This window comes from Ailuropoda melanoleuca, chromosome 1 (assembly GCF_002007445.2).
Source record: "Ailuropoda melanoleuca isolate Jingjing chromosome 1, ASM200744v2, whole genome shotgun sequence".
NCBI lineage: Eukaryota > Metazoa > Chordata > Mammalia > Carnivora > Ursidae > Ailuropoda > Ailuropoda melanoleuca.
The window spans coordinates 87086166-87107522 of NC_048218.1; the positions used below are offsets into that span (position 1 = coordinate 87086166).

The 21357-nt window shown below is 37.1% G+C and overlaps 1 protein-coding gene across 3 annotated transcripts in view; it reads right to left on the reverse strand.

Moving 5' to 3' along the window:
• The window catches only part of NAALADL2 (N-acetylated alpha-linked acidic dipeptidase like 2), a 1303052-nt gene that overhangs the window by 44698 nt on the left and 1236997 nt on the right, over nucleotides 1–21357 (reverse strand). For all 3 annotated transcript variants that reach the window (XM_034662698.1, XM_034662699.1, XM_034662703.1), the window contains one exon: nucleotides 12099–12192. In XM_034662698.1, the coding sequence (XP_034518589.1) occupies nucleotides 12099–12192 (94 nt within the window). The remainder of the gene's footprint in view (nucleotides 1–12098; nucleotides 12193–21357) is intronic.

Consider the following 21357-nt stretch of genomic DNA (forward strand, 5'->3'; position numbering starts at 1 on the left):
ATTTTGATATGACTGGTGGTAGCAAACACAGGACATTCCTTTGACTAAGAGTAAGGCAGCATTAGTATAGTGATTACCACCACCAGACCCTGGAGCCAGGCCACCTGAGTTCAAATCCCTGCTATATCACTTGGTAGCTGTGTGATGTTGGGCAAGTTACTAAGTCTCAGTATTCTAGCCTATAAAATGAAAAAAAAAATAACATCTGCTTCATAGATTTTTTATGAGGGCTAAATGATAAATACTTTATAAAGTGTTACAAAAGTAATACCCTACAGGTAGGCAGTTCTCTGCTGATATGACTTAACACCTTGGTTAAAAAGCATTCCTTTGTTATACTGTGAGAGGGGCATTCCCTCATCATCTTCTTCCTGATATTCCCTATCATTTAAGTCAGTCTCTGGGTGAGGAAATAATGGTGTCATTCTCAGGTACAACTGATTCTAGCAAGGTCAGAATAAACAAGGACAGAATACACAGAATTATGCCAAGTCAAGGTGATGAACAGGGGCCTGATAAATCTAAACTGGCTATTCTGAAAGCATGGCATTGATATAAGCAGATGGAGAGATGAGGAGGCCAAAGGGGAGCTTTGTTTGGGGAAGTCTCAGGCAAAAGGGAAAGATCACAAAGGGACTCTTTCCAAGTGAAGTTCAAGGGTTACCAGACCCCCAAACACCTGGTTTTTGTGAAAATGCAGATTCCCAGACCTGCTGAGTCTCTTTAGGGGTAGAGTCTAGGAACCTCCATCTATCCAGATTATTACACACATTAAAGTTTAAGAAGCACTGTAGAGAAGTGGTGTGCTAAGGAAGGAAAATCTGGGTTAGAATTATAGCTGACGTATAAAATATGTCTTCATAGAATTACCAACCTCTAACATAGTGATCTTTATTGTCTTTCCCCTTCATCAGATAGGGACTATTTCACATGTCAATTTCTTTAGAGGCTGGCACAATTCTGATGCTCAATAATTGTTTACTAAATAAACAAAGGAGATTCAATAAAGCATTTTCAGAAAAAAATCCAACAACAAAAGAAAATTATGTAGAGATAAGTGGTTTTCATGATAGCTATAAAGAGATAGCCACATTTATATGCTTTCTGTTCATTGAAATTAACAACATGAATAAAATCAATTGTAGTTCACAGGTTTTGGCATTTTGATGCTTTCAAAGTACATTCTATATTCATTAATTATCTTATTTGATATCAAAATAAAACTTGAGGTTGCAGGAGGAGAAATTTTTGCTCGTTGGGGAAATTGAGCAATCTAAATAGCAATTAGAATGATAATGCCATTTTATGAAGATATGGTTTATTTTAAATTATGATGGTTCACTGAAGTTAATATATGGGGAACTTACAGGAAATACCTTTGTACAAGGAAAGAATAAGACAAAAAAAGGCACATTTAAATTATACTGGACTAGAAAGACTGAACCACAGAAAAAACAAGCTCAACATCCTTGAGTCTTCCATTTAAGAAAGAAAAATCTGTTCTGATCTAACATACACTACAGAATTCAAGACATTACTACTGAATCAAGTGAGACAAATTGTACCATTCTACCTTATTTAGCTTTAAATGAATTTATCTTTCATGGCGGTGAGGCTGTAGAGAACTGACGGCTTTAAGAAGTGTCTTGTTCCAGAAAGGACCCTTATAGTGAACACCACACAATATCCTCTATATTACTTCCAGGGTATAAGTTTACAAATTTAAAAGTAGCTTTACTTTCAATGTTCATTCAATAACTTGTATACATAACTGATGTTCCAAAGATTCCTAATAGCCATTTTAATGCCGATTAGAGCTTGTTTGTCCACTTAAATAAGACCCAGAAAGTAACATCATTGAGTCTATGTAAGTTGTGACCCTAAATGATTTTCCCACATGATCTTAGAATCCATGAGAATGTCAGTTCTGTGAAGGAAGAGATTGTTGTCTGTTTTGTTCACTGTCATTTCCTCAGACTAACACTATGCCTGGCATATCAATAAATTATCTATTTTGATCATAGCATCATAGCATCTGTATTATTTTTATCCTCATCTGCCTTATCTATTTTCCTTGACTGAAAAGAACTCCACAAGATCAGCAAATATGTTTTATCTCTTTGTATCTCCAGGTGCTAACACAATATCTAAGATATGGTAGTTGCTTAATAAAAATTTTGTTGAATGAATTTTGAATTATAAGATAATCTTTTGAGATACTATACTAAATAATGCCTACAAAGTCACTTAGGGAAATGTTTAGCATATAATGAGCACCAACTAATTTTGCTAAAAATCAATAATAGTTGCAAAGGAAAAGATTAAAAAGAAGCTATTTTAGGGTCATGATAAGTTAAATTCAACTAAATTGAATTAAAATATGGCCTGCCAATAATCCATAAAAACTAAGAATATATAAAACTTCATTTAAGTCACAGTGAATCTCAGAGAACAGAGGACTAATTGAGGCTCTTAACAGTTCAGATTTAATAAGCAGTAAGTCCATTTGACCAAAGAAAATGAACTGGGAGTTAGAGATTTCTCTCAGTGAGAGTTAATACAATTATCTTGAAGTTATATGCACATAGAGTCTAAAGACTAAGGTCCTGGTATCAAAAACACATAAGAGCTTCATCTACTTAATTACTATCCGTGTAGTTTTGAATAGATTATTCAATATTACTGTCCTTCAGCTTCCTTGGGGAAAACACAGAAAATGGTCATTTCACTCTCAAAGCATATAAATCACTATATAAATGAAAGTTACTATTATCAGAGTATACAAACTAAGTATAAATTACTATGAACTCATTTTCAAAGACATGCAAAAAATACCGTAACTAATGATTCTATTCTCAGAGATGCTACTTTTCACTTCCTCAAGTCTATGCCCCCACTTCCCCATTACTGTATTACACTCTTCCCTGTATACACTTTATTTTTTTATTTTTATTTTTTTATAATTTTTATTTTGTTATATTATTCACCATACAGTACATCCCCAGTTTTTGATGCAATGTTCCATGATTCATTATTTGCATATAATACCCAGTGCATCATGCAATATGTGCCCTCCTTAATACCCATCACGGGCCTATCCCAATCCCCCACCCCCCTCCCCTCTGAAGTCCTCAGTTTGTTTTCCAGAGTCCACAGTCTCTCATGGTTCATTTCCCCTTCTGTTTACACCCCCTTCATTCTTCCCTTCCTTCTCCTACCGATCTTCCTATTTCTTATGTTCCATAAATGAGTGAAACCATATGATAATTGTCTTTTTCTGCTTGACTTATTTCACTTAGCATAATCTCCTGTATACACTTTAATAAAGATTTCCAATTTTATCTTGTGGTGACTATGAATCTGGAGCCATTTTTTCTTTCCATGGACTGCATTGCAAACGTCTCAAGAACAAGGAAAGAGATAATATAAAAATTAAGGAATTAAACAACCAGCTTTCAAAAATGATCCTTTTACATCTTCCCTCTGGTGAAAAGCCAACTATTAATAAGTTTTTATGGCATGACAGAACATATCTATATGTGAGAAATATTGAAAATCATCCTTAATATAATACAAAATAATTGAGATGGCTTAGTAAAATTATCTGGTTATTATTCAAGAGACAATTGAAATGGACTTCTACATTTCAAACAGAAACAATGCATTGCTNAGATAATATAAAAATTAAGGAATTAAACAACCAGCTTTCAAAAATGATCCTTTTACATCTTCCCTTCTGGTGAAAAGCCAACTATTAATAAGTTTTTATGGCATGACAGAACATATCTATATGTGATAAATATTGAAAATCATCCTTAATATAATATAAAATAATTGAGATGGCTTAGTAAAATTATCTGGTTATTATTCAAGAGACAATTGAAATGGACTTCTACATTTCAAACAGACAATGCATTGCTTTCCTTTGTCTCAAAGTAAAATACAAATGTATGTTCAGTAAGTAACTTATTGAGACCTATTTTGTGGGGTGTTCTATAAGTACTGGGAGAAAGAAAAAGGCTGTCTTTATAAGATTAAATCTCTAACCTTAATAAATTCCTAATCTAGTTAGAAATAATCCACAAATGTAGAATAAATACAGATCAAATAAAATAAATGTTCATGAGAATGACCGAAGAGTTTAAAATATCCTAAGAGTATAAAAATATCCTAAGTAAATCCAGAGAAGATGTGAAACTTAAGAGACAGAACATGGAATTGCCCAGAAATCAGGGGCATCTAAAATGGACCTCTTGGAAGTTCGGAACTCTTTCTACATTAAAGCAGTTGAGGATGTTTCATCTGTAAACAATAATATTAATTGCTACTAATTAATCCCTTCCTATTTCCTCAGTGCTCAGCTTCCTAGAGGATGAATCTACTCTCACTTCAACCCTTCCATTTTTTTCATCTTGTCATACAAAGAACAGAGCTGGATATTATAAGCAGTAGTAATGTGAACTGAAAAGGAGAGAAGGAAGGAGGGAGAGAGAGAAGAAGGAGGAATTACGAGTCAGTGGATAGTGAGATAATATTGAGCTTTAAGAAGGCCAGTTCAGGAGAGTCCCTAAAACATACTGAAGAAGTCTGTCCCTACTGCTGCCTTCTAGCCAATCATCACACTGCAACATTCTCCCCTTCAAGTCATTTGAGAGGCAGTGTGGTGTAGCAGAAAGGACAGGGGCTTTGGAATCTGACAGAGCTATCTATATTCAAGCCCTAAACCTACTGCTTAAGTATATACACCTGAGTAAGACATAAACACCCCCTCCCCACCTCACTCACAGTTTCTTAATCTCTAAATTGCTCTTAACAATATCCAGTTCAGCTCATGTGGCTAGAGTAAGGTTAAATGTCACAATGGACATAAGACACTTAGCACATTACCTGGGGCTTTGTGGAGTGACCCCGAAAGTGCCATGGTGTCCTCAGAAAACTTGCTTCTCTTGAGGACCATTGATACAGGATCCTAAAACAACTTCCTGTTCACACAAATAGTAGATCAGAAGCTCAAAGGCACTTCATACACGTCCTATTCATAAGGTCTCTAAGACATCTGGGTAAGACTAGTGACTACAGTGCTGTCTGCCCCTACTGAATCTATAAGTTCTGTTCTAACCTGCAAGGACCTGGGACCTGCCCAAACTACATCTTCTCCTGAGGCACTTTGTATCTTGATGAGTTTCATCTTGGCATAAACCCAAGTGTTTAAGTCTGTTCTACAACCCCCTAGACAAATACATAACTATCTGATTTTAAAGAATGATTTTACTACAATAGTAATTGTGGTCTTTCTTCAGAGTTCTATACTCCAAAAAGTTTTAAATTTCAGTTTATTTCCACTTTTCTATCTTTTCATTCTATTTCATGGCTGTATTTTTAAAGACTCACTCAATTTCATCTTAAATTAAGAGTGAAATGTTCTGGTCATACTCTAAAACTACATTTTTATATCAAACAAACATAGCCTTTTATTTTAATAATATTTCACAGAACCTATTCTTCTATGGATGAGCTTATCACAGTTTTAAAGGTGCTAACAATTGCACAATCATAGCTTACACTTCACTGATTTATAGTGACAAGGGAAAGTATGATTTATGTTCCACATAACACAGTGGTTAAAAGCATAACAGAAGATTATTTTGGGGGAAAAATGTATATTACCTAATGTCATTTCAAAAATATCTTGTGGCATCGCTTAAGAAAAAAAAAGAAATTGCCAATATGATTTCATCCAGGGGAAACAACAGCCCTTTATTATCCTACATTTTCTATTCTTCGTGCTGGCTTCTTTAGTATGAATCACAATGAATCATCTCAGCTGGTTATTTAAAGAAGTTAAACAAACAAAAACGCAGGTAGAGAAAGAAGTGTGGGAGCTAGTGCACTGCTGATAAATAATCTGACACTGATTTTACAATACATTGATAAAAGGCTATTATTTGAAGGTGCAATATGCCGGAAGACAGTGGATAATTATGTCTAACCTGAATACAGTAGAAATCCTTCTTACAAAGATGCCAAAGTGGCATGCTTGGAAGAATCAGGTCAGCCACTTTTTAAAAAATAGTCAAGGCATTCCAAAAATTTTCTCATATCCTAAATATAATGATCCAGATAGCCAACACAGATGAAAATCTAGCATGATTTTGAACATATTGCATGGAATGAGTTCTCCCAACAGTGTCTGTCTGCCTGGTGCAGAACAGATCTGGTTATTGGCTGCTTTAGAAGAGTGAGCAAAACTTCCTTGAATGAATTAAATTCATGTGTGGTTTATTTTTTTGCCAGTCTCCTCCTGAGGCAGAAAGTTGGAGTTGTATATTTAATAACATGTGTGAGTTTAATTACGTTTTAGTTAAGCCAAGAAAATGGAAAAAAAAAAAGATTGAACAAAATTAATCAGTATGAGGGCAAGGATACTTTATGCTCTATTATGAGTCAAGATTAAAGGTATCTTTAAAAAACAACAACAACAACTTTAAATTGTTGCCAGAGAGGCAATACTCACAGAAAAATGATACTATCCTGTCATGGGCATAGGGTTTTATCCTAAAAATGCACTTAGGGAAAAAAATTCACAATATAATAGACCATTACTACGATGGGAAAGTAGGAAAATGGTAAGAAGTCATTACCATATTTCAATCAATTTAGTGACACATATAAAATGTAGGTACTGAAAAGAAAACTAAACAAATTTGAAAGAAGTACTCAGAACAGTGAAGGAAATGATGACAAAGGGAAGTTGCAGGAATAGCAACAAATTGTGACACAGGACATAGAAGAAAAGAAAGTATAATTCTAAGGAATACAAAAGGGATGACATGCTTTGGATAATAATTAAGGGGCATTATTCAATAAAAATATGAGTTCAGAAAGAAGTGAGAGGAAAGAAAAACCAGTTTCAGGAGACAAACTCTGATACTATAGAGACAACCAGATTTTGTTGCACACCCATCTGTCTCAACTCCTTGTTTGACCTAGATGTGGGATATCAATAAATGAAATGCAATCTTTAATATAGTTATGTAGTCAGAGTCCAAACAAAAATATACCGGGGACTGATACTAAACATATTTTTAGGAATTTGTACACAACGGATGGCCAATCTCTTATTGAATTTCTCTCAGTTTGAGCAAGCAAGGTAAGCTACTTCTGAGAGAATGCTTTTAAGTCCTGTTCACCCAAAATGGTAAGTTCCAGAAATGCCAATTTGGGTCAAACCACTAGAAATCTAACACGATTCAGAATTTCAATGGGAACAAAATCTTTTCTTGGAATTGTTTGGATTTTAGATGGATGGATGTGAATTTTTTTAGGGAGGGAGGGCACAGAGCCAGGTACCTAGTACCCACCCTTTACTATCTCTAGGGCAGTCCAAAGTTGAAATTGGTGGTAATTAAAATCAAGATTGGAGATAGATGGGCTGAGGACTAGAATCATGCAATTTACAAAGCACATATTTAATTTTTCCATTTGGGACGTTCAACATAAATTACTCATGAAGAAAAAGAGACATCAGATGGATCTCAATCACTTGTGACTGTGGAAAAGAACTGAAGTGACACATACTGAAAATAGGAAACTACAGATCTAGAGGAACACAGCGTGCTTGGCTCGGTCACATCATCACCTTGAAACACTATTTTCCTTCTACAATGAAGAGATTGACGTTAATGAATCATCAGAGCTAATAAAAAAAGAAAAAAGTCAGATAAAGTCTCCATTGTTGGTTTTTCAATGAACAGGAGGAAATTCTGCCAACAACCATCTTACATTTAGTGAGACAATCAGGAGGTGGCAACAAGCCACATGGTTCGAAACTGTTTCCTGCGGAGTCTGGCTTGCACTTAATAAATGTGTACATAGCCAGATCAAATGAAAGTGACTTTTACTTTATTTGGTCATTTGTAGGTTTTATAATAATGGTAAATAACAGAATTCCAACAAAGAAAAATAGCACATATTAAACAGAAAGATCAGACTCACATAGTCCCTGAGCTATTTTGAAGTGCTGTTTTAAACCTTAAAAAGTGGATAAAGTGAGAAAGAGTAAATTTAGTCAGGTTATTAAAGGCTCACTCCTTAGTCTGCTTCCAGGTTCAAGGGTGTGGTGGTACCTCGTTTATTCCTAGCACCTGCTTCTGACACCTGCACACTAGGACCAGTGTCTTGTGTGTGTATTTTTTGGACATACTTTTATTTGCCACAAGGACCCCTGAAGCATTTCAGTTATCTTATCAGTCATTATTTACACCATATCTCCATGTACCACATATAAATATTCATTCTCTAACTATTATGTGTTTGGCATTGACCAAATATTAAGAGCCAAGGTCACTCAGTCAAAATGAGCTTTCAAGGCCATCCAATATCAACTCAAACAAATTATTCACTGGTAAATTATCCTTCTTTCTGGTGGTTGTGAGAACAGTAGAGAATGGTCTGCTGCTACTGTAAACTAGAGTAATAAATAAACAAGATGGCCCGTTGTCAAAGGGTAAAAATTACACCATTGAAAATGCAATTGGGTTTCAGAGACCTTCATACGTAAACTCTTTGCAGTAGGGAGAAACAGTATTTTATAGTCCAGCCTTGAAGGTCACTTTTTTTTTTTTTAAAGCTGTGATTGAGAACTTAAGACTAATCACTGCTAGCTGTCATAACAAAATAATAAAGTATATCAACAATTAAAGCTTGTATTCAGCAGTAAAATTAGATGTTTCACTTAACGTGGTACAGGAACTCTGTTTAGCTAATGAAATCATCTCACATTGTAGCTAAAATTGAAACTGAAATGTTTATTTAGTTGTTATAAGTGGTGTCCATTATTCACACATTAGCATATTATTCTATTTTGGTAAAAAGGTTATAACCAGAGTGGGCAAAATAGAACAGGTAAATCAAAGTGCCTGCAACCTAGTAGACATTTGAATGATCTTTGACTTTGATACAGAGCAAATACCTTTGAATCATGATGACTAAAACACAAAAATCTGTAGCTTCAAGGTGACGATTCATATCACTTTGAACAAATATTTATACTCAAGTCATAGTAAAAAGACATTTTTTTTTTTGCCTACGTGTCTACGTTTTTGTTACATTTTGTTTTGCTCTGCCTTGTGTGTCTAGTAGGGGTACATCTTAAGTCTGCCCACATCTTTCTGAGTGAAAGTAGAGGGAGAGACAAGGAGTTTCACATCAAAAGAAACAAAACTCAAACAAAACCAACAACCAAAGAAAAAGTTCTTTACCTAGAGCAGACGCAGTCCAATATAACAGCAAGAAGCCAAAATGCTCCTGGCCATCCAACTGAGAAACTTGATTTTAGGCAGCAGTTCATCTAGACTTAGCAGCATCAGCCCGCAGTGGAAATCTTTGTAGAGTGACTGTAGGTTTGTTTGGGTTTTTTTACCCTTGTACTGGCATGATTTTAGATGTAACTATTAAAGAGAGAATTATTAACCTGGCCTATTTTCAGGATATTTTCTGCACTTTCATCCTTTAACTACAACCTGACTCTCCCCTAAGGGATACTGTGTCCAACGAGGCAGCCCTCTCCTGCGGTGGTTCCTTCTCCCACGCACGTCGTGGTGCTAGCCCTAAGCGAACACTAGGAGGGTCCTTTGTGTTACTGCGCATTCTTTGAAGATTTCAGCTCCTGGTTCAGTCACTCCCTCTTACAAGAGTTTCTCCTGTGTTAATTCTTGGCAATTACCGTATCCACATATTCTAGACTCTCTTGTCCTTAGCACTTTTCCTCTTATCCCACTTCCATGGTCATGTCCTTCCCTGAACACTGTCATTACCGATGTCTCTACTCTTTGTATGATTACATTTTTAATAATTTTTTTTAGTATGATATATTGGACACCATACACTGCATCCTTAGTTTTTGATGTAAAGTTCCACGACTCATTACTTGCATATAACACCCAGTGATCCATGTAATACGTGCCCTCCTTAATACCCATCACCAGCCTATACCAATCCCCCACGCCCCTCCCCTCTGAAGCCCTCAGTTTGTTTCCCAGAGTCCATAGTGTCTCATGGTTCGTTCCCCCTTCTGTTTACCCCCCCTTCACTCTTCTCTTCCTTCTCCTACCGATTTTCCTATTTATGTTCCATAAATGAGTGAAACCATATGGTATTTGTCTTTCTTTGCTTGACTTATTTCACTTAGCATAATCTCCTCCAGTCTCATCCATGTTGCTGCGAACATTGGGTAATCGTTCTTTCTGATGGCTGAGTAATATTCCATTGTATATATGGACCACATCTTCTTAAACCAGTCATCTGTTGAAGGGCATCTTGGCTCCTTCCACGATTTAGCTATTGTGGACAATGCTGCTATGAACATTGGGGTGCATATGGCCCTTCTCTTCACTACGCCTGTATCTTTGGGGTAAATACCCAGTAGTGTAATTGCTGGATCATAGGGTAGCTCTATTTTTAACTTTTTAAAGGGACTTCCACACTGTTTTCCAAAGTGGCCATATGATCCCATTTTTAACAATCCCATTTGCTGGCCACCAGCAAAGGAGTCTTTTTAGCTCACTCCCTCCCAATTCTTTGATTGCACCAAGAAGTGGCATCTGTCAATCCTCCTTCCTTTCTGTTTCCCCTCATGGCCTTCATTTCCTCACTTTATTCCATGCCCAGTTTAGACACTTTGGTCCACCCGCACGGGTGTTCCTTTGCACATACTCTCAGTTTTATTTTATCTAGTTCATTGTCCCTCTCCCATTGGAGCTCTAGCCTGATTAAACCCAACTCTGTCTGTGCTGTATATGAATCCCCAGCTGAAGGCTGAATAATTGTGTTGGATTATCGCGTTAAAATATATATATTTCTTCTGAGCTTTTATGCTGCCCAAAATACAGGCATACCTCATTGCACATTGCTTTACTGAGTTTCACAGAAACTACATTTTTTACAAATTGAGAGTTCATGGAAACCCTGCATCGAACAAGTCTAAGATAGAAGCTTGACAACAGTGAAAAAGAAGGAAACTGTATAGAGACCAACTTCAATATACCAAAAACAGAGCAATCTGAGGCCACCTCATATGGGAACAAATAACCCTAAACAGCTCAACTGCTTTCAGAGTTATGGTTTTACAGCCAATATAATAAGAATCATTGAGGAGGGGAAATTGTGTTGTAGTATTCTCCAGGTTAAGAAGCAATCTTGGTAGTTAACATTAAAAAAAAAAAAGTATTAAACTTTCAGATATTGGAACTATTTGGCTGTTAAGAATAATTCACACCCCCCCCCAAAAAAGAATAATAATTTTCTAAGGTTTACTGCTTAAGTACTATAGTTAAAATATTGGCTTTTGTATTGAGAAGTACATGTCTACAAATCGCACATTAAATATCTGACAATAAGACAGTAACTCAAAGAGGAGGAGGGTACGTTCTTTAATGACAATACTGCCCTTTGTATTTGGTTAATGAAGACAAATCATAAGCTTAGTTGAAAGACTTGTATGTAGATAGAGGAGAAATGAAGGTAAATATTAGGGTGGTATTAGAATTCTGCAGAAAGAGACATATTTAAATGTGAAGGGGTTGAAATAGAAACTATGGAAATAATTCTCTTCTTGTCACCCCTAATCTTGGATGAGCCAATACTTCAGCGATATGGCATGGGGCTCTTAACCTCAGAAATCAATCCCAAAGGAGAAACTTCTGGGCTAATCTTTTTTGAACTGACTGAATGTTAGCTACAAACTTACTTACCTACTTCCTTATTTATTTATTTGGAAAAATACCTGAACTATATTTTTTCCATGAGGAACCTATAAATGATAACAGAAGTTTGAAATTATAAATTTCTCTGATAAAGGGAAGTAGGAGAAACATCCTTTATAATCTGATATTTTGTCTTCTGCTCACACATCAATACACCTTGTTCCTGTTGACGTGGCAAATTTCTTCTAAGCCCCTCTCATGATAATCCTTTCCAGGAAGGGAGTCACTGCATTGCCGTCGCTAATAAGATAGCATATGATTTTATCCATAGCTTGTTAAAAATTAGTTTAACAATCTTTCATTTGCTAAAATTAGTATAATTCAAAGAAAAATTACCTTTAAGACTGTTTTGAACTTCTAAAGCTACATCGAGAGCATTAAAGGGCAGAACTGGTTCATTGGCAATTTGCAAAATCACTTCTCCTGAGAGCTGAAAGAAAAAAAACACAAAAGATGCTAGCATTCAGTATTAAAGGTTTCTGACTTGTTTGTTTTTTCATTATTTCATACATTCTTATTTAACCACAGTAGCAAAAACACAGAGGGTAAAATATACTTTTATAAGATATCTTTTCTTTTTAAAAATTCCTTTTTACTTTTTTCCCCCCAAGATTTTATTTATCTATTTGACAGAGAGAGAGAGAGAACACAAGCAGGGAGAGCAGCAGGCAGAGGGAGAAGGGGAAGCAGGCCCCCTGATAAGCAGGGAACCCAACGGGCTCCTATCTCAGGACCCTGGGATCATGACCTGAGCTGAAGGCAGATGCTTAACCAATTGAGCCACCCAGGTGCCCCTCTTTTTACTTTTTTAAAAAAGGTTTTATTTATTTATTTGAGAGAGAGTGAAACAAAGAGAGAGAGGGCAGGGGGAAGTGCACAGGGAGAGGGAAAAGCAGACTCCCTGCTGAGCAGGGAGCCCTACACACTGGGCCTGGGTCCCAGGACCCCAGGATCATGACTGGAGCTGAAGGCAGACGCTTAATTGACTGAGCCATCTAGGTACCCCTAATTTTATTTTTCTATAAAGAAAGAAGAAACATTCAGTGTATTTTTCATGTCTCAAAATAGTGTAAGGGAATATAACATTTTCTTCCTTTTTTAAGCTAAAATATTAAGAAATAGCACCTAGTTGAAGAAGTTGTACTAGTTAAACCTTAAGACAATTCCTCATAAAGCAGTTCAGAATGTCACACAATAAAACAAACAGTAGAGAGAAATAACCAAAAATCAATATCTGTTTAGGGGACTAAGTAAAACTCCAGACAAAATTAATGATCAACTTATTTCACTTAAAATATAATTTAGTCTGAACAAACTGATGGTTACTAGACAGGAGGTGGGCAGGGGGATGGATGAAATAGGTGACTGGGATTAAGGAGTGCACTTGTTATGATGTGAGCACCGGGTGTTATATGTAAGTACTGAATCACTAAATTGTACGCCTGAAACTAATATTACACTGTATGCTAATTGACTGGAATTTATTTTTTTAAATTTTTAATTTTTTTAAAGATTTTATTTATTTATTTGAGAGAGAGAGAGAGCACAGAAGGACAGTGAGAGGGAGAAGCAGTCCCCCATCGAGCAGGGAGCCTGATGTGGAGCTCTATTCCAGGACCCTGAGATCATGACCTGAGCTGAAAGCAAATGCTTAACTGGCTGAGCCACCCAGGCACCCCATAACTAACTGGAATTTAAATAAAAACTTAAGAAAAATAAAATGAACTGTTATTTTCATTAGGAACTAGGAAAAAAAAATATAATTTAGTCTGAAAAATTCCATTAAATCTTAGTTATTATTTTTCTTAATGCCTTACTCTATTTCTAATTATTTTTCCAAAATCTATCAAAACTAATACCATTTATATGTCTTTGAGGTCAATTAAAGCTTAAAAAGCTTTAATGTCATCCCCAAAACTCATACCTGGAATTTTTATACATGCATATCCCCCCACCACCATGCTCCAAAACTGTGTTTGAAAACCAGCATATGCACTACAGCTAAACCAGCATCTGCTTTATAGACTGAACAAATCATAGGAATTCATATACATCTCAAAGGAACTTAGGGCTGGCAGCAAATGCCGCTGTTACTCTCCCTCTCTCTCAACTGCTATTTAATATTTACCTAGGCTTAACAAACACCCCTACATCTCTAATAACCCTGAAGCTGGCACACAGGGAAATGTGGCTGTGTTGATGTTATTAATGTACTATGAAATGTTGTTAGTAAATGAAAATATTGTCTTGTGAAACTACACAGGGGAAATTAGCACACTAACTTGAGACATTATAGAACACTAAAAGATACAATTTACAAGGAAAATATGATGTTAAATATTCACCTCTACATACTCAACAAGGGTCAAATTCCATTCACTATTTAAAAGTTATAATTCCCAGGTGTTTGCATAATTTAAATCATGATAAAAATACAGTTCAATTTGATCTTCTTCTAAATGCTTGGGAAAAATACATCTCTCATAAAGAAAGAGGGAGAAGAAACACTTTCCGTGTCCCTTTATTTCTTTGAGATATTTTTCTCCCAAATGTAGTAAACACTTTTTCCCCAGTGCCTATGGTTTATTTGCAGAGTATTATCCCCAGAATAGTGATCACAAAAATCCTGGGAAACTGCCTACTCTGATTATGCTGTTTTTCAGGGGAAAAGCCTTATCTGAAATAGGTTGATATGAATTCTGTCTCTATTCCACCTCACTACATCCAAATCATGTAAGAAATGCTGATATTTGGAAATAAATTATTTGTAAAAAGGAATTTTTAAAGAAGATTAAGAAGCATTATGGTTTCTTTTTTCAATTTGCACTGGATAATGGAAACTACAGAACAGACATGTTTTGTTTACAGTTTTGGAATCTGGAAACCACATATTATAAAAGATTAAAATGAAAGAATGGGTAGGGAGGAGAGAGGCAACTTTGCTATGTGCTGCTGGAAAAAGTTGTTTTGTTTTGCTTTAAGAGTCATTTGGCAGCTCAAACAACTGGAATATAAGCCAGCCACCTTGCTATTTCTTTCAAAAAGAACCTGACAACAAATACTGGGACTTCTAAGGCACCTGGCTCATGATAGAATGCTTAGACTAAATTGGCTTTATTTGCAGCTTCCTAAGCAAGAGGGAGATTTGTGTAGGTCTTGCCATGAAGTAGAAAAAGATGAGCCATACTCGTACTTTTCTCAGCTACTCTGCATTCACTGTTATTCAGGCAAGCCAAAGCAACCTTCCCTTATATTTATATAAAGCCCCACTCTTTTCAATGTGCTATCTTATCTTAACAAACCTAGAAGCAGGTAGTGGGGGAATTAATTCTATGTTAAAAACATAAGTATAAGTAAAAGCCTTACTGGTTTCCAGTCTAAGATGTTAATATAGGAGGATCCTGACCTTACCTCCTCCCATGCACACACCAAATCTATAGCTACACACAAAACAATTCTCTCTGGGGGAAAAAAGTCTAATTGTGCAATTCCTACACATCAGGCAAAGAAGATAAGCCTCACTTTGAAATATGTAAGAAAGACTGAGACACACTCTGACCATAAACACTACCACATCACAGCAACATACAATTGGGAGAAAACTCCCAAGTCCCATTTTCTCCCTGAGGAGAGAAGGGTTTGGATCCAATATGGAGGGCTCTACCTTTTAAGACTTCTGCCTGAGGGGCAGGCCCCCAAAACACCTAGCCCCAAAAGCCAATGAGACTTGTGTCTACAAGACCTACAACACTATAGCAAACCAAGAGACAGCTCTTAAAGGGCTTGTGAGGTCTTGTTGTGAGTCCCCTGGGCTCAGTGAAGAGGTAGCAAGTAAAAAATGCCTACATCCCAGTCTTCCCCTTAAAGAGGTCAACTTACGTATCTTAAAAGCTATGGCCTGAGAGTCAGGCTTCTAATTTAACACACATCTAGGGGCCAACTGTAATTCTCTCTGGAGACTGAGGAGGCTGGCAGGTGCTATCTTTACCATCTTCACATTCTCTCTCTGCCCTGCTCCAGGTCACCAGTGTCTCCTGAAAAGAAGCTTGCACACCTGTCTGGTACCCAGGCTTTGTAGCTGCCTCCCAGAAGATGTACCCCTTGATTGCCTGGCTCTGGTGGCCAGGGGGCCTGAGTTCTTGAGTTTGAATTCCCAGAAGACTATAGTAAACAAAAAAATGCTTCTTAATCAGCTATCCCCTCAGGGCGTAGTGCAAAATGAGCAGAGAGAAATGCCAATCTCCCATCTTTCCCTGAAAGGAGCATATTTGCATACTTTATAACTGCTGCCTGAGGGTCAGGTGCCTAATAGAACATGCATCTAGGAACAGACTGTGATCTTCCCCAGAGAACGGGGAAGCCAATAGACATGATCTTAGCATTCTCCCTGTACCCTGCTCCAAACCACCAATATCCCCCTGCAAGGAGTTTATATACATATATATCTGGTGCCTCAGCTTTTGCAGCTGCCACCCAGGGGACGCACCTCTTGATATCCTGGCTATGGAGGGCAGTGGAGCTTACATTCACAAATATCACGGGACTGTAACAAACAAAGAAATACTTAATTGGCTATCCCTCTAGGGCTTAGCATTTAGGAACCCAAAAGTAGGGGTGTCTGGGTGGCTCAGTTGGTTAAGCGTCTGCCTTCAGCTCAGGTCATGATCCCAGGGTTCTGGGATCGAGCCCAATACTAGGTCCCTGCTCAGTGGGGAGCCTGCTTCTCCCTCTGCTGTTTCACCTGCTTGTGCTCTCTCTCTCACTTTCTCTCTAAAATAAATAAATAAAATCTTTAAAAAAAAAAAAAAGGAAGCCAATAGAAATGCCTGTCTCCTGGTCTTTCCCTGAAAGAGGTTTATTTGCATACTTCAAAAGCTTCTGCCTGAGGATCTTGCTTCCAATCAGCCTGCATCTAGTTGCTGACTGAGATTCTCCCCTTTGGGACACTAGCAGGTCTTGGCACACCCTCAACTACTGTAAGCCAAATCACAAAGGTTTAAGAGAAAACCAAGAGCTAGAGCCAGGCTGAATAGTACAGTTTGTTTCCTACACAAGACAATTCCATCAAGAATAGGAATGGCATTTTTTTTTTTATCTAGTGCACAAAAACCAACACAGACAGTGAGGGAAAGTAAAGAAACAGAGAAATAGGTTCCAAACAAAAGAATAAGATAAAACTCCAGAAACAGACCTTAATGAAATGGAGATAAGTGATTTGCCTGATAAAGAGTTCAAAATAATGAATTTGCTTACCAATATAAGAAGAACAATGGATAAGCAAAGTGAGCATTTCAATAAAGAGAAAGAAAATATTTAAAAAGTACCAAACAAATCAAAGAACCGAAGAATACAATAACTAACTGGAAAATTCAGTAGATGATTTCAGTAGCAGACTAGATCAAGCAGAAGAAAGGGTCAGCAAACTCAAAGATATGAATTTATCTGATCAGAAGAACAAATAGAAAAAAAAATTAAGAAAGAGTGAAGGCCCCTTAAGAGACATATGGGATACCATCAAACAGATCAATATTCACATTCTAGAGGTCCCAGAAGGAGAAGAGAAAGAGAAAGGGACAAAGTTTTAAAAACACTTTTTTTTTTTTTAATTTGAGTATAGTTGACATACAAAGTTGCATTAGTTTCAGGAGTACAACATAGTTATTGAACAACTCTATACCTTATGCTATGTCCACAAGTGTAGCCACCATCTGACACCATACAACACTAATACAACATCATTGACTCTATTTCCTATGCTGTGCCTCTTATTCCTGTGACTTATTTATCTCATAACTGGAAGCCTGTATCTCCTACTCCAATTCACCCATTTTGTCCATCCCTACAACCTTCTTCCCTCTGGCAACCATCAGTTTGTTCTCTGTGTTTGTTAAGTATGATTCTGCTTTTTGTTTGCTTATTAATTTATTTCCTAGATTCCACACATGAGTAAAATCATAAGTATTAGAAAGCTTAGTTAAAGAAATAATGGGTAGGGCACCTGAGTGACTCAGTCAGTTAAGCATCCAACTCTTGATTTTGGCTCAAGTCATGATCTCAGGATTGTGGGATGGAACTCCAGATTGCTCTGGTTCAGGCTCCAGGCGCAATGGGGAGTCTGCTTGAGATTCTCTCTCTCCCTCTGCCCCTCCCCCAACTCACACTTGTGTGCATGCACTCTCTCTCTTTCTAAAATAAATAAATCTTAAAAAAAAAAAGAAAGAAAGAAAAGAAATAATGGTGGAAAACTTCCCTAACTGGTAAGATCCAAATAATATGATTCCAAAGAGAACCACCCCAAAACACATTATAATTAAACTGTCAAAATTTACAAACAAGGAGAGAATCTTCAAAGAAGCAAAATGAAAAACAACTTGTTCCATATAAGAGAACCTCCATAAGACTACTAGTAGATTTTTCTGGAGAAACTTTTCAGCCCAGGAGAGGCTGGGATAATATATCCAAAGTGTTAAAAGAAAAAGAAAAAGAAAAATGCCAACCAAGAATACTCTGCCCAGCAAATTTGTCCTTCAGAATTGAAGGAGGGATACAGTTTTTCAGACAAGCAAAAGCTGTAGAATTTCACCCCCACTAGACCAGTCTTAGAGAAGTGTTAAAAGGAATTCTTCAATCTGAAACAAAAGGATGATAATTAGTAATGGGAAAACACAGAAGGATAAATTTCACCAATAAAGACAAATATATAGTTAAATCCAGAATACTCTAATTTTTAATGGTGGTGGATAAATCACATAAATCAAGTATGAACCAAAAGACAAAAATATTAAAAATAACTAATATAAGTTTTTAATGGATATACAAGGTAATGATGTAAATTACAGCATCAAAACATACCATGGGGGGGGGGAGTGGAAAGGTAAAAATATCAAGCTTTAGTGTGCATTTGAGTTTAAGTTGTTATCAGCTTAAAATAGATTATTGCAAATATAAGAGCTTTATATAAGTCTCATGGTAACAACAAAGAAAAAACCTATAATAGATATACAAAAAATAAAGATAGCAACTGAATTATCCACTACAGAAAATCATTAAATCACAGAGAGAGCAAGAGAAGAAGAAAGAAACAAAAATTCTAAAATAGCCAGAAAACAACTAACAAATGGCAATAGTAAGTCTATGCCTGTCAATAATTACTTTAAATGTCAATGGACTAAATTTTACAATGAAAAGACAGAGAGTGGCTGAATGGATAAAAACATAAGACCCAGCCCTATGCCGGGTATAAGACATTCACTGCAGCTTTAAGGACACACCCAGACTGAAAGTGAATGGAGGGGAAAATAGTTAAGTTCCATATAAACAGAAACCCAAAGAAAGCAGAGGCAGCTTAACTTATATAAGATAGAGAAAAGAATAGGAGACAAAGAAGGTCATGATACAATGGTAAAGGAGACACCAACAAGAGGATATAAAATTTGTAAATATTTATGCACTCAACATAGGAGCACCTAGATATATAAATATTAGCAGACCTGAAGAAAGAAAAGAGCAATACAATAACAATAGGGGGCTTTAATGTCCCTTTCAACAATGGCTAGGTCCTCCAAACAGAAAATCCATAAGGAAACACTGGACTTTAACTAGGCATTTGACTAGATGGAACCTCACAGACATTTACAGAACATTCCATCTGACAGCAGCCAAACACACATTCTTCTCAAGGGCACAGGAAACATTCTCCAGGATAGATCAGGTGTTAGACCACCAAAAAGTCTTAATTTAAGAAGATAAAACTCATTTCAAGAATCTTTTCTGATCATGATTGTATGAAACTAGAAATCAATGGCAAGATGAAAACTAAAATTCACAAGTATGTCAAGATTCAAGGTGGCAAAGTATCTCATTGGCTTAGGCAGCTGAGGAGCATGACATTGACAAGTACATGACCTTGACAGCAAGAGCTGTCTGGGGTCCTGACTGACTGGAATGGCTGTTGGGCTTCTTGGAGGAAAGGGAACAGGGCATGTAGCGGTGGTGGCCAGAGCTAGTGGTGTGCTCATATGTGGCTGTGGAGCTGGCTGCAGGTGCCTGCATCGTGACCGGGGCCAGCTGCAGGCACACACACACTGGCAAAAGCCCTGGCCAGCAGCAGGGCTGGGGCCAACTGTGGGTGCGTAAGTAGCTGCAGGACATGGGCAATCAGCGTGTACCCAGGTGGCTGCAGAGGCTAGTTGCAGGCCCGGGCACTTTGGAAGTTCTGGTAACCGGAGTCAGTGCCAGCAGCAGCAGGTGTGTGCTACAGGGGCTATTTGCAAGTGCTGGCAGCAGTACAGGCCCGTGACAGGGGGCAGGACAGGCTTCGGGCACACAAGCAGCTGTGGGGGGGTTTGGCTGTCAGTGTGGACTTGTGTGGCCGCAGAGGCTAGCCATAGGTGCACACACAGCAAAGGCTGGTTACAGAAACTGGAACCAGCTGTGTGCATGCACAGGACTTCACAGGGACTAGCTGCTGGTACATGGAGGTACAGGCCAGGGATAGGAGTCAGGGCCAGGTCCTTTGTGCAACTCCAAAAGGTTAGGGCATCTGGTCACTCATTCTGCTCTCTTTGTGCCTGCAATGAGAACTCTCTCTGGCTAGGGAGTTCCCTCTTGGCACTGAGCAGTGCAGGCCTGGGGGACAGGATAATGCAGGCAAAATAAAGCTGTTCTTCCTACCCTTTTTGTGTGGTTATTCTCAGGATGTTTTGCTCTGCTATTTTGCTGAAACTTCTTAGATGGACTCCCAAAGCTATTTTCATTCTTGGACAGCTGTCTAATTGTTCTTTGTGGGAAGGGAGGCCCAGATCTTCTGCCCTGCCATCTTGGTGACGTCACACCCCTGAGCTCTCTGAAATTCTATTATAATAACTCTACAAGCACACAATCTGCCTCAAGACCTTGTGCCCTTTCTCCAGTTTTACCAGACCATCCTACCCCTGAGCAGAGGATAATGGAAGAATGCATTAGAACAGCAACAATGACAACAAAATTATTTTATAGAAGTAAAAGTGTTCAAAAAACAAAATAAAATAAATACCTCTCTCACTAGGTAATATTGGTATTTCTGGAGTTATTGGTTTCATTGGTATTGGGCAAGATTATATTATTGAAAGATAATAATTACTAATACAGCCTTTTTCTAGATTTTAAGGGTAATAAAGGCAAATTATATTTTGCCATATAAAAGTTTCTCTTTCTTCAATCTACATTAATTTTAGTTTTACTTTAAGGTTTAGAAGAGTGTGTTTAGAAATTTAATAAAGGAAAATACACATACAAAAATGCACATGTAAATTTTTTTGTTTGTTTGTTTTTTGTAATTTTTGGATAAACTTTATAATAATATGTTGCTTTATTACCATGCAGGGAGGTATTTTTATATTCTTTGATTTTGCCAAAAATCTTTCCCTTACCAGTCTAGAGAGAAAAAAAAAAGGTATTTATTTACAAAACTGTGACTATCTAGAGCAGGAACACTTCCTCCCCTCAGTTATTATATCTCATTGGCAAATATGATGGCTGTGTCTGTAATGATTGCTTTGAATGAATTTACTTAATTCATTAAAAATAGATTTGGACAAAAACAGATTTATTAAAG